The following is a 15,145-nucleotide window of genomic DNA, read 5'->3' on the forward strand; positions in this document are numbered from 1 at the left end:
ACCTTAAGCTGTGTCATCCCTTTGTAAAAGTCTACTGTCTATCTACAGTATATATTATAAGCCTCTTTCCATTGAAGAAAAAAAGCTCTGCACCACATACATTGATACTAGTCATATAAAATTGATATCATTAAAATGATAAAAATGTATGTGTTTCTAAAGCTATTTTTGAAAAATATTAACAGATAAGTACGATAGGTCTAATGTTTTTGGAATATTGACATCTCCCATCTTTCTTTTCTCATTTTCTAGCATGAAGCATATGGTGACATATGTCTATAATAGCAGAGAGTGTTCTAATACACCTTTCTTAGTCTTGTCATGTCTCTGAATGTCTACACTGAACAATACTAAAATTATATACTGTCAAACTCAATGTTATGTTTTCCGGTAAATCAAGAAAAGACAGTTTATCATCTGACATAAAATAAAGAATCTGAAATATCAAAAATCCTAAATAATGGAAAAGAGGAAGTTTACAGATTTAGCTATCAATCACACTGGGAGCAGATACATAGAAAATATGGAAATACTTATCCTATCATTGTGACAGCGCACACAGAATACTCAGCCAGCCATATTTGCAGTAGCCTCATCATATCACTAAAAGTGTAAGCAATTTTTTTTGCTCTATTGCATATGAAGTAAAAAGTAAAGAAACTCTGTATATAGTGACTGATGATTAAATATCTACTACTATTTTGTGCATACAGCTACTATGTGTCTCAGGCTACGGCCCTACTATCAGTGTTTGGTCACTATTCTTACTAAGGAGTAGGAGCCAAAACCAGAAGTGGGTGATAAATGCAGAATTTGTGCACTTGTTTCTATTATACCTTTTCTCTGATTGTTCCTCACCAGGTTCTGGCTTACAAATACTGAGGAAAAATACTGACCAAATACCGATAGTGGGGCTGTAGCCTTAAAGAGAATCTGTCAGTAGGATCAACCCTCCTAATCCGTCCATATGGGCACGCAGGTCCTAGAAAGCTGAATAAAATGATACCTTGATATCTGCAATCTGATGTCTTACTCCAAGGAAATACATTTTTTCTTATATGTAAATGAGATGTTAAAATATATGGGCCGGACACTGATCTGCATGAGAATCTGCATCCAGAGCTTATTTTAAGCTAAAGGGGGCATTGCCAGAGTGAACCAAGAAATGACTGAAACTTTGCTTTCATAATGACACACAGCTCTGCAGTGAGATCAGAACTAACATCATACAGCGGAAGTGAAATTTACCTCAATACAAACACATTTGCAGCAGCCCTAGTCATCTCATAGTGCTGTAACACGGGTACTTTAGATGCAGTGACACAGAAACACAGAGCAGCCAATACAGGGTTAATAAACAGGGGAGGTTTATGATAACAGGGTCAATCTCCACACAGGGAGTAACACGGAAAAATATGGGGGAAAAACAAGGGAAAAGCAGGTAAAAGTCTATCACTGACAGTTCACAGTTTAACTGGATGTAGCAGAGTCGAACCGGTTATAATCAACAGTTTTTTCACTTAGCTGACTCTTGCTCCTCACAAGGCAGTTGCCAGCTGATGCCGGTGTTGATTTTTCAGGCTTCCCCACCCAAACAATGCTCCGTCTTCTGGCGGCAGTGGGTGGTCTCCGGTTTTACCCGCTGAGCCCCTAGTCCATAACACGCCACCTCATGTGCCCGGCTCCACCGACCCTGAGTCTCTTCTCTAGTCGGCTTGACTCCTCCAGTCCACTGCACTAGGCTCTTGCTCCCAGTCCTGGAGCCAGGAGCCTGGACCCTCTCACGCTGCTCTGCTGAGCAGGACCCAGCTCCACTTTCCCATGCAAAAGTCCTCGTCTGGATCCCTTGCTCTGATAGCACTTACACCCCGGTCTTCCCCCTTACAGTGCTGCCATCTCTGCTGCAGTGCTGTGCCTGATTATAACTAACACAATACAGCAAAGTTGAACCTTGTCTCATTACAAATGCAACAAGTACATTTGCATTTGTCTTCTCACAGTGCTGTCAGATCTACTTAATGCCCTTCCCCCACACTGGCTGCCTGTGAGATGCAAGTTGAATCACTGAGAGAAGGCACCTGCAGCAGCAAATGTTTTTGTAATGAGTTAACTTCACTTCTGCTGCACTGTGTTAGCTCTGCTGTTATGTGTTAGCTTTGATTTCACAGCAGAGCTGTGTGTGATTATGAGAAAAAAATGTCAGTCATTACATATCTCACATTGGTAACTCCCCCTTTCATATAAAATAAGCTCTGGAGGCAGATTCTCACATAGATCTGTGGCTGGCCCATAGTTCTTAGAAACTCATTTACACATAAGAAAAATGTTGCTATCTCTGGAATAAAATATCATATTACAGATATCAAGGTATTATTTTATTCAGCTTTCTATGGTCTACATGTCAATATGGGTGGCTTAGAAGGATTGAGCCTACTGATAGATCCTCTTTAATGGTTATAAACCACAAACAAGCCCAGTATATAGTCGGATTCCCCTCAATATCTGCTGATTAAAAGCAATGAATTGATAATTTGTTGGCTGAAGCAGTGTACTGTCTTGACATGTTCATAATCGATATATAAACACCCTGTCATTTACCCCATTCACCCTTGAGTCTTAATAGTATATCACAGTGAGCAGGTGGTTTCCACACCAGGATGGTTGCATTAATGGCACATACTCAGAGGCTGTGTAAGTGACTTCCACAGCATATGTCAGATGTAAAATACAGCTGACACCCTGCTGCATCTAGTTGTATGCTGGTAGATTAGCTGAAGGCCAGTTGTAATATACAGCTGACACCTTGCTCAAACATAATCAAAGAGTTTCTATAACAAGAAGGGGTCTAGCAATGGCCCTCAGGTCTTACCAAGTATGACAGCCTGGTGGCCTACTAGGTCCTTCCAGAGGCAGGGGCTAATAGGCTACCTATCAGTTTTACATTGATAGACATAATATTATGCAATTTTTTGCAGTACTGATTGTAATTTTTGACAAAGCTAATTTCATAGTTTGTTGTGTCTGGTGGCATCGGTATTGCCACCAAATGTCTACATGAGGCAGAAAAAAATACTGCACAACTTTGGATGCCAGATAGGTACAAACATTTTTTTATCAGTTACATCCAGCTCAGGTGTAAAACTTGCCAGGCACAATTGTTAAATGTAAACCAGCCTTAAGAGTGGAAAATCTCTACATCTATGGCCAGCTTTATTGTAGTTAGGCAGTTTATGGAATCATATAATATACTATTATAATCTTAGATTATATCAGTAATATTATTATACATGAGTATCTATTGCTGGGATTATGGCAAAAGCAGCAAATATTTATTTACATTGAAAGTCTTGGCCTTATATTGTTTAAAACTGTTGTAAACTGATAAGAAGCAATGAAGAATATTCTATAAGTATTGTTTGGAAATGTTCCATCCAATGGGATATATGCTGATTACTGAATAATCACTATGGGTTATAATCACCCAATTGACTGCATTATCAGATTGTTATTGCCACCTTAATCTTCATACTGCGAGTTAGAAAACAAGACATAATTTTGGAGTCTTTGATAGCAACAGGTTCACTTTTGTGATGGATCTACCTAGAAGTGCTGCACACTCATATTTTATTCCATCAAAGTCGTAAAAACAAAGAAGGGAAGGGTTCGGGTCTGGAGAAAAAAAGGACCATAAGCAGAATATTTTGTATGTCCTGGTAGAGTTACAAAGCTCCACAATGTGAGGATGAGTCTTTCTTGACAAGAACAGTGATTGCATTTAGCATTCTGTTTACCTGTGCAAATAAGGCCGTCGTGTTTGTCGCAGTCCCTGTCATCACATTCACAGAATTCCCCTGAAACATACAAGTCCTGTGGTGAACAGATGCACTTTCCACAGTGGCAGGAACCTGGAAATATAAATGATCATTATTTGTAGCAACAGATATACAGGACAAAATAAGACGATACGTGTTAAGTGTAGAGTTTTCCTTTTATTGAGGGTCGCTTCAATATAATATAGAAAATTATATATTATTATTTTATTGCAAGCTTTATTGAAAATTATATACTTCTTTTAAAATAAAACATGATAGATTTTACATTGAAGCTGCTTGCCCACGATCCGTAATAGCAAAGTTTTGGACGCAGCTCACCTGCGCCGTGTCCAAACCGCTGCGTTGTACAGTAAGAGCACAGTGGATGGATTTATAGAAATCCCATGCCCACTGTGCTTCTATTTGATGCCGCGTAAACTCACCGGCGGTGCGGCTTTACGAGCCGCAGCATGACAATTTCTGTTGTGGAGACACTTGTCTCCGCAACAGAAATTTCGCCAATAAAATGTATTGGATGCAGTAACTCCACATGTGTTCAATGAACACGTGGATTTACCTACATGATCGGATGCAGCACTTTGGACGCAGCGAAAATACGCTGCATCCAAAGAGTTGCTATAGCCTGATCGTGGGCACATAGCCTAAGAAATTGAGATATAGCTTGTTTTCTTTCTGTTTCCTAATCTTACTTCTGGTGCAGCAGTGCATAGATTTATTTTTAATGCCTACTCTGGGGTTGCCATGGTAACCTTATTAAACCTACTCTACTCTGCATAGACATCTAGTCATGTGACCTTCAAATGTGTTTGTATGGCCAGGGTCACACGAGCGTGTAAATCGGACAAGTGCTATCTGATTTTTTTATCATATACCACTCAGACCAATGTTATTCAATGGTCAATGGAATCTGTATGTGAAAAAAATTGCAGAATGTTGCAATTTCACTGTGAAATTGGAAGACACTCACCCATTCAACTCTATGGGTACGTGGAAAACATCAGACTGCACTCGGATGACATCTGACTCAGACAATGGAGAAGATGGAGAAACTTTGTCCGCCATATGCTCCTCACAGTGTGCTCCGATTCTCTCATCTGAAAGAATCAGATCGCGCTATGCTGACACTTCGATCAAACTTGAATCAGAATTTGATCATAGAGTCATTAGCATAATCGGCCTGATGAGACAATCTACAGTCATGTGACCCTAGCCTATGAGTGAAGGACACATGACAAAATCTCCATGCAGAGTAAGAGGCCAATACACATCAAAGAGCAATCAGCTGAATTCATGTGCAGCCATTTGTAATCACTCCTGATATGCCCATAAACATGCAATATAGAAATCTCATTTTTAATTCTTCCCACAGTTTGAAGGATTTGAAAGTACAGAAAATACATTTTATAATTTGTACATAGATAAATTGAAAAGCTATAGAAAAATTGTGATTTTATATCAAATTGAGCCTGGAATCACACATTCAGTTTTTGTGTCAGGTTGTGACACAGGTTGTACAGTTGTTTGAGCTAAAGCCAAAAGTGGATTCAGAAGTAACGGGAAACAGAGTATACAAGAAAAAAATATACACTGTATGTGTCCTTCCTTATCTGTCCACTTGGCTCAATATATCCATAGATATAAGGCGCAAGATTACATTTGTTGAAAAACTTGATTTCATGATACTCTGGCAAGAGATGTCTATGCTGCGTGTGGCCAGCCAGCAGACATGATGTGTATTGCAGCCTGTTAAGGGTTTTACTAGCATTGCACAATATTGATTGCATTTGCATAATGAGAAATTGGACTTAACAACATTTATTTAAAGTTAAGTGTATGTTCTTTCAGGTGGATTCACTTCTACCTTTAAAGTGGATCAAAATACTGCATCAAAAACGACATGTGAATTTCCAACGCTTATGTATCAGTATAATAAAGTGTACTTTTAAGTGTACTTTAGAAACTTAAAAACAAATCTGGTATTATTTACTGCAAAATATTCAATATCTAGTATGATATACATTGCAAACAAACAAGGCGGAGAATTGGGTTCAGGAACAAGAAAACTGTGTTAAAGGGAATCTGTCAGTAGGTTTTTGCTAGCTTATTTTAGAGCAGCCTGATGTAGGCAAAGAGACTCTAAATCTAAGGATGTATCACTTAGATTACTGGGTGCAGCTGTTCTCACACAATCAGAGTTTTTAGATTTAGAAATTCAGCAGAGTCAAGAAAGTTAACCCCGCCCACACCAGGCTCTCTGTGTAAATTATCTATAGACTGTGAGCTGCTTATCAGAGGAGGGAGTCGGACTTGAAAGCGCACACCAGCTAGTCACAGCAATGATAATCACCAGGTAATAAAACCTTCAGTCTAAATAAACAACAGTACACAGCTTGACATGTGACACATTGTTGAATTCAGTGTTTTAATCCCTACCTCATGCTATCCTCAGATTACATAGCAAAAACCTGCTGACAGATTCCCTTTAAAAGGGCTTGTCCAGGTTTGGCACAAAGAGTGTGTGCTGTCAGGATTCTCTGATGCTGGTAGGGAGGCTAGAGTAAACAATATGCATACATCTGACCCCCTTCTGAGTAGATGTGCGTGGTTTGTTCAATTCACATGTATTGAGAGAGGCCACGCACGTCTACTTGGAATGTGGCCAGGAGTATGCATATCTGTGCCGGCACTAGAGAATCCTGACTTTGTGCACCCTGGCGCTGTGATGATTCACAAGTCTGCACTAATAGAGTGACTGCAGATTTTCATGCTTAATGTGGACAATTTCTTAATGGGATCAAAATCAGGCCATTCTTTCCTAGACAGGTAAAACAAAGACTATAATAGTAGGACACTTTGCCCAGATGACTACTTTAGTTTTATGCATTTATTTTACTTACTTATATAGCGCTATTAATTCCACAGTGCATTACAGACATTATGGGCACTGTCCTCATTGGGGCTCACAATCTATATTCCCTATCACATATGTCTTTGGAATGTGGGAAGAAACCGGGAAACCTGGAGGAAACCCATGCAAACACGGGGAGAACATGCAAACTCATTGCAGATGTTGTCCTTGGTGGGATTTTAACCCAGGACCTCAGCTTTGCAAGGCTGCAATGGATGGAAAAATACACTATAAAGTAGTTTTTAATTACTTTCTAATAGGAGGAAAAATCCTTTCCATCTCCAATCTACTATGTATATTTTATGATATTTTATTTTTTTTAACAAACACATCCCGACCCCGAATTAGCTTTTTTAGGAAATTATCTATGATGACATTGTCTGGTGGATAATTTAGTTTTAACAAAACACCCTTTATAGTATGCTGCTGTAGAAACCCTTTCTCTCTAGATTTAATTCATGTTGCTTACATACCTAAGATAAAAAATACCTAACAGGTTTCTTCACTTGTACAGTTACAATGACTCTACGTAATCTCTGAAATAACTACAGGTATGTATAGTTAGCTCAGTTCACCCATAATTTCACCGCAGCAGCTTGATTGGTTTAAGTGGTCCTAATTGGTCACACGCTCATCCGGACAGAAGAAAAAGTACAAAGGGTCAAATTTATTATAGTCTAGATATATCCCATATTAGGAGTAGAGCTACATCTGTCCTTAAATCCACTGCGTAGGGGACATTCATACGTTGCAATTTTTGTAAAAATCACTCGTACTTATATTTTGTCTGGGCTCACAAATGGTGCTTTAGTTTCACCTATGCATGAGCACACGTCATTAATGTGAGTGAAGTATTTGTACTTCGTCTCGATTAACCCCTTCTGTTTTTACCTTCCTGACCAGGCCAAATTTTACAATTCTGACCAGTATCACTTTATGAGGTAATAACTCTGGAACACTTCAATGGATCCCACTGATTCTGAGATTTTTTTTTGTGTTACATACTGCACTTCATGATAGTGGTAAAATTTATTTGATATGACTTGCGTTTATTTGTGAAAAAAATGGAAATTTGACAATTTTGAAAATGTCACAATTTTCAAACTTTGAATTTTTATGCCCTTAAATCAGAGAGATATGTCACACAAAATAGTTAATAAACAACATTTCCCATATGACTACTTTACATTAGCACAATTTTGGGGCCAAATTTTTTTTTTTTGTTAGGAAGTTATAACGGTTAAAAGTTGACCAGTGATTTCTCACTTTTCCAACCAAATTTACAAAATCATTTTTTTAGGGACCACATCACATTTGAAGTGACTTTGAGGGGCCTTTAAGTCAGAAAATACCCAAAAGTGACACCATTCTAAAACTGCACCCCTCAAGGTGCCCAAAACCACATTAAAGAAGTTTATTAACCCTTTAGGTGCTTCACAGGAAGTTTTGGAATGTGGAAGAAAACAATGAACATTTACATTTTTTCACAAAAATTTTACTTTAGACCCAAATATTTTTATTTTTACAAGGGTAACAGAAAAAAATGTAAACTTTGTTGCGCAATTTCTCCTCAGAACGCAGATACCCAATGTGTGGGGGAAAACCACTGTTTGGGCGCACAGCAGGGCTCAGAAGGGAAGGAGCGCCATTTGACTTTTTGAATGTAAAATTTGCTGGAATAATTAGCAGGCGCCATTCCACATTTGGAGAGCCCCTGATGTGTCTAAACAGTGGAAACCCCCAACAAGTGACACTATTTTGGAAATTAGACCCCTCAGGGAACTTATCTAAATGTGTGGTGAGCACCTTGAACTTACAGGTGCTTCACAGAAATTTATAACATTGAGCCGTGAGAATAACATTTTCACATTTTTCCCACAAAAATGTTTTTCAGCCCCACATTTTGCAATTTCATAAGAGTAACAGGAGAAATTGCACCATAAAATTTGTGGTGCAATTTCTCCTGTATAAGCCGACACCCACAAGTGACCCCATTTTGGAAACTAGACCCTCAGGGAACTTATCTAGATGTGTGGTGAGCACCTTCAACCCCAAGTACTTCACAGAAGTTTATGACGCAGAACCGTGAAAATAAAAAAATCTCATTTTTTCCACAAAAATGTTTTTAGCCTCAAATTTTTTATTTTCAAAGGAGTAACAAGAAAAATGAACCCCAAAATTTGTTGTGCAATTTTTCCTGTGTACACCGATACCTCACATTTGATCGAAAACTACTTTTGATGCACAGTGCAAAGCTCAAAAGGACAGAAGCACTATATTGGAGTTCAGATTTTGCAGGACTGGTTTGAGGGTGCCATGTCACATTGGCAGAGCCCCTGAGGTGCCAGAACAATAGACCCCCCCATTAGAGACCCCATTTTACAAACTACACCTCTCAATGAGTTCATCTAGGGGTGCAGTGATCATATTGACACCACAGGTGGGTCACAGAATTTTATACCATTGGACAATGAAGAAAAAAATAATTACATTTTTACAACCGAAAGTTTGTTTTAACCCCAAATTTTACATTTTTTACACTGGGAAATGGGTAAAAATGGCACCAAGCTTTGTCCCACAATTTCTGTTGAATGTAGAAATACCCCATATGTGGCTGTACAGTACTGTTTAGCCACTCGGCGAGACTCGGGAGGGACGGAGTGCTATTTGCCTCCTGGAGCACAGATTTTTCTATAATAGTATGTGGACTCCATGTTCAGAGATCCTAAGTTGTAGAATGGCAGAATCCCCCCTTAAGTGACCACATTTTGGAAATGATACCCCTTTGGGAACTTATCTACAAGTGTAGTGACGATTATTAACTCCATAGGTGTTTTCAAAAAACAAGCAGCAGCGGATATTGCTGAGTGAAAATTTCAAACTGCCGATGTAGTGACCAGAAAAAAACCTACAAGAAGCAAATTGAGCATAAACCCTGCTGTACATAAATAAAAAGCAAAAGTGTATTTTAATAAAACAGGGTTCTTAGTAACACTGTTTTTGATCAGAAATAGTATGAAAGCTATCCCACCATAACAAGTTGAACCCGTTCAGCATAGTCCTACTCTTTCTAATATTAAAAACCTGACGAGTAATGACCAGTACGTTGTAGTGACCAGTACGTTGTGCCCAGCTCATGCTTCTGGAGACAAACATGTGGACTGTCATCGCTACAGAAATGCCAAACATGTGGACACTAATCTTCCGCCTGGGGTTCCGTCTGAATCATGTATTTCAGAGATTTACACTGAAAACCCCGAAGTAATCGCTCAGCGTAGAGCGCAGGATAAATGTGAGCCGAGCCTTAATGCAATCTTTGGGAGGCAGAATGAACAAATCAACAGCAGGTGAAGAATTGGTTTTATTTATTTTTTACGTCGTTCCTCTTGCGGTATAAGTGATTAGACAACGTCATTATTCGGGTCGGTGCGATTACAGCGCTACCAGATTTATATCAGGTTTTTATGTTTGATTGCTGTCACACACTAAAAAACTAGTTTTTGCATTGCCATATTTTGAGAGCTATAATTTTTCCATATTTCAACCGACAGAGTCATGTGGGGGCTTAGTTTTTGCGGGACAAGTGATGTTTACATTGGTACCATTTTCGGGCACGTGACATTTTTTGATCGCTTTCTATTCTGATTTTTGGGAGGCAGAATGAACAAAAACCAGCAATTCAGGAATTGCATTTTTTTGGGGAGGGGGGGTTTTATGCTGCTCTGCATATGGTAAAATTGATAAGGCAACTTTATTCTTCTGGTCAGTATGATTACAGTGATACTACAGTTATATAGATTTTTATATTTTGGCGCTTTTAGACAATAAAGACTATTTTATAGAAAAAAATTATTATTTTTGTATCACTTTATTCTGAGAGCTATAACTTTTTTATTTTTCAGCTGATGGAGCTGTATGGCGGCTTGTTTCTTGCGTGCGCGACAAGATGGCATTTTCAGCAATATCACTTTTATTTACATTTGTCTTTTTGATCGCGTTTTATTTCACTTTTTGTTCGGCAGTATCATGTTTTTTGCCTTGTTTTTTATAAATTTTTTTACCGTGTTCACTGAAGGGGTTAACTAATGGGACAGTTTTATAGGTCAGGTCGTTATGGATGTGGCGATACCAAATATGTGTACTTTTCATAACAATATTTATTTATGGGTACAAAATCTATATATTTTTTTATTATTTTGTGATTTTTTTAATAAAATATTTTTAGAATTTTTTTTTCACTTTTTTTTTCTTTTTCACTTTGTTCCACTATGGGACTTTCACTTTTTGCAGGATGATTGCTTGTATAGCATAGGGATGCGGCACTGACAGGCAAACTTGTTAGATCATGCACTGCGCCTGATCTATCAACTTTGCTAGCTCTGGTGACCCGGATGTTGTCATGAAATCGCGAGGACTCTGATCCAAGGGCAGAGGGGCTTTCTTCCCTCTGCCAGCCCCTCTGCCTGCACGCTAGATGCTGCATTTAGCGGGTTAAAGTGTCGGGAATAGTGAGTGCACCGCTGATTGCACTGAGTCCACTGACACAGCTGACACCCGGCAGCGATTGACCGTGCACAGCCCCCTGTGCACGGGCAATCACCATGACGTATATATACTGCATCGATCGGGATGTCCTTCCCAACAATGACGTATATATACTACAAATGTCGGGAAGGGTTTAAAGTCTATAATGCAGAGCAGTGGCTATAGTGGATCCTGTAGTCCTGCTCCTGTTATTGAAACCACAGTTTGCACATTACTGTTCTGCACATAGGCAAATGCTGAAAATCTCAAGTCTTCATGACATTTGCTCATATAGATGCAACTTTATAACTATGGCACAAAACCTTTGCTACAAGGTCCACAAATAAGATTCCTTGCACGTCGTGTTTTTAGTATAAAGCTAAATATTATTTCCTTCAGGATCAATATATACCAACAGTGTCAGGCATACCTTTAGAAAGTATAGGCCAGTGTTGGTCACACACTTATCAACAAGACCATGTTCCTGTATGGTCAGACACAGCCATTACACAGTACACAGCAGGGGAACATTTATAAGATTATCTCAGCACAGGAACATTTTATTTAAACACATCCAATTGTAGAAATTATTATTATTCCAAGATATATTGATTAAAATGTACTTTTTGTTCGTGGGAAAACCCCTTTAATGTAGCAGTGGTCATACATGCACACTACCACTGCATTTACCCAGGGGACTTGAGACCCCTGTTCTAATGATTTGTGGTAGTCCCAGCAGTCAGTCACATATCCTGTTCATCCATGATAAATTTTGCAATCTATTAAATAGTTCAATAGGGCTTACAGCTTGTTGGTGAGTTTAACCACAATTCACCAGTTACATTTTTTTCTAACAGTGTGAAAAGGTAGGAAATAGAAAAATAGCCAATACTAAGGTGTTATATCCACTGCTCCGGTGTTCCAAATTGGTCTTTGTTTATTTTGATGCAGCAGTTATGTGCCGTACATCTACTTGTCCACTGTAGCCAACCATTGACCTTAATGGTGATACCTTATGTATCACATAAGACCGCAGAGGCCATTGATTGGCTGCAGTGGGGCAGTGATAATATAGATGTACAGTACAGACCAAAAGTTTGGACACACCTTCTCATTTAAAGATTTTTCTTTATTTTCATGACTTTGAAAATTGTACATTCACACTGAAGGCATCAAAATTATGAATTAACACATGTGGAATTATATACTTATCAAAAAAGTGTGAAACAACTGAAAATATGTCTTATATTCTAGGTTCTTCAAAGTAGCCACCTTTTGCTTTGCACACTCTTGGCATTCTCTTGATGAGCTTCAAGAGGTGGTTACCGGAAATGGTCTTCCAACAATCTTGAAGGAGTTCTCAGAGATGCTTAGCACTTGTTGGCCCTTTTGCCTTCACTCTGCGGTCCAGCTCACCCCAAACCATCTCGATTGGGTTCAGGTCTGGTGACTGTGGAGGCCAGGTCATCTGGCGTAGCACCCCATCACTCTCCTTCTTGGTCAAATAGCCCTTACACAGCGTGGAGGTGTGTTTGGGGTTATTGTCCTGTTGAAAAATAAATGATGGTCCAACTAAACGCAAACCGGATAGAATAGCAAGATACTGTGGTAGCCATGCTGGTTCAGTATGCCTTCAATTTTGAATAAATCCCCAACAGTGTCACCAGCAAAGCAGCCCCACACCATCACACCTCCTCCTTCATGCTTTACGGTGGGAACCAGGCATGTAGAGTCCATCCATTCACATTTTCTGCATCGCACAAAGACACGGTGGTTGGAACGAAAGATCTCAAATTTGGACTCATCAGACAAAAGCACAGATTTTCACTGGTCTAATGTCCATTCCTTGTGTTCTTTAGCCCAAACAAGTCTCTTCTGCTTGTTGCAGTCCTTAGCAGTGGTTTCTTAGCAGCTATTTTACCATGAAGGCCTGCTGCACAAAGCCTCCTCTTAACAGTTGTTGAAAAGATGTGTCTGCTGCTAGAGCTGTGTGGCATTGACCTGGTGAAGTGAAAACCATTTCCGGTGACTACCTCTTGAAGCTCATCAAGAGAATGCCAAGAGTGTGCAAAGCAGTCATCAAAGCAAAAGGTGGCTACTTTGAAGAACAGTTGTTGTAGAGATGTGTCTGCTGCTAGAACTCTGTGTGGCATTGACCTGGTCTCTAATCTGAGCTGCTGTTAACCTGCGATTTCTGAGGCTGGTGACTCAGATAAACTTATCCTCAGAAGCAGAGGTGACTCTTGGTCTTCCTTTCCTGGGGCGGTCCTCATGGGAGCCAGTTTCTTTGTAGCGCTTGATGGTTTTTGCAACTGCACTTGGGGACACTTTCAAAGTTTGCCCAATTTTTCGCACTGACTGACCTTCATTTCTTAAAGTAATGATGGCCACTCATTTTTCTTTACTTAGCTGCTTTTTTCTTGCCATAATACAAATTCTAACAGTCTATTCAGTAGGACTATCAGCTGTGTATCCACCTGACTTCTGCACAACAAAACTGATGGTCCCAACCCCATTTATAAGGCAAGAAATCCCACTTATTAAACCTGACAGGGCACACCTGTGAAGTGAAAACCATTTCCGGTGACTACCTCTTGAAGCTCATCAAGAGAATGCCAAGAGTGTGCAAAGCAGTCATCAAAGCAAAAGGTGGCTACTTTGAAGAACCTAGAATATAAGACATATTTTCAGTTGTTTCACACTTTTTTGCTAAGTATATAATTCCACACGTGTTAATTCATAGTTTTGATGCCTTGAGTGTGAATGTACAATTTTCAAAGTCATGAAAATACAGAAAAATCTTTAAATGAGAAGGTGTGTCCAAACTTTTTGTCTGTACTGTATGTGACAATCTTTTTGAACAAAGAAACACACACACTGGAGCTACACACTCTAATCCCCTGTTTTCTTCCTCCACATTAACACATTGTGTTTTTAAGGCCTAAATCCCTTAAGACAGTATGAGTAAGAGTTCAGAGGAAGTGCTGCAGAGGCTTTTGCTCTTGCAAGAAAAAAACCATAGCATGGAGCAGTCTTCAGTGTATGTTATTATCACCTGTGATCTCCACAACTATAGATGTTATCATCACACAAACAACTGACGGATTGTTCTGAGAGGGAGACCTCTGTGGTTTCTGTAATAAAAGGCAGCACCCTGGTCAGAGTAACTGACCTAAAAACAAATGCACTCCACTCAGGTATCCTCTTGGTTGACAGACAGATGTCTACTAAGACTTGGCCTCATCTTTACAGCTGCTGACAGATATTCAAACAATTATCTAGCTGTAGCACTTGGAGAAAAAAGATAAGTGATTAATTTCTCTGTAAAGTGCCACCCCTCCCTGCTACCATTTTAGCCACCGGCCCTCCTGTGTCTTGAAAGAAATATGTAAGGCTATGTGTCTACGATGCAGAAATGTTCCGGATTTTTTCCTGAGCGCTTCTGCATCTCCCTGGCAGAAAAAACGCGTACGGGTTGTACATGCGGATTGTACATGCGTTTTTCCAGACAGGGACAAGCAGATGTGAAGCATTCTTCACATGCATTTTCGCATGTGGGTTGACAAGCACTTTCCAAGCGATTTTAGCATCACTTGGAAAGTGCTTGACAACTTGGTCACACTATATAAATCCATTCATGACCGTAAAGAATGGTAAAAAATAAAAAAATAAATATATACTTACTTTCTGATGGCCCCCGGAGTCTTTATTCGATCCATCCTGGCTTGCCGGCAGCTCGCAGTACACTACACTGAAGGACCTGCCGTCACATGACTAAATGACTTCAGCGCAGGTCCTTCAGTCCACCGCGATCTGCCGGCAAGCGAAGACAAGCACACCGGGGGCCATCAGAAGGTAAATCTAATATTTATTTTGTATT

General features: G+C 39.5%; 1 protein-coding gene across 1 annotated transcript in view; it reads right to left on the reverse strand.

Annotated features, from left to right (window-relative positions):
* ITGBL1 (integrin subunit beta like 1) overlaps positions 1–15,145 on the reverse strand; it is a 768,314-nt gene that overhangs the window by 12,648 nt on the left and 740,521 nt on the right. The window contains exon 10 of the mRNA XM_073670396.1: positions 3,792–3,905. Coding sequence (XP_073526497.1) covers positions 3,792–3,905 — 114 coding nt within the window. The remainder of the gene's footprint in view (positions 1–3,791; positions 3,906–15,145) is intronic.

Source organism: Phyllobates terribilis, unplaced genomic scaffold (genome assembly GCF_046119375.1).
Source record: "Phyllobates terribilis strain yellow unplaced genomic scaffold, ASM4611937v1 Scaffold_2__4_contigs__length_985480577, whole genome shotgun sequence".
NCBI classification, from domain to species: domain Eukaryota; kingdom Metazoa; phylum Chordata; class Amphibia; order Anura; family Dendrobatidae; genus Phyllobates; species Phyllobates terribilis.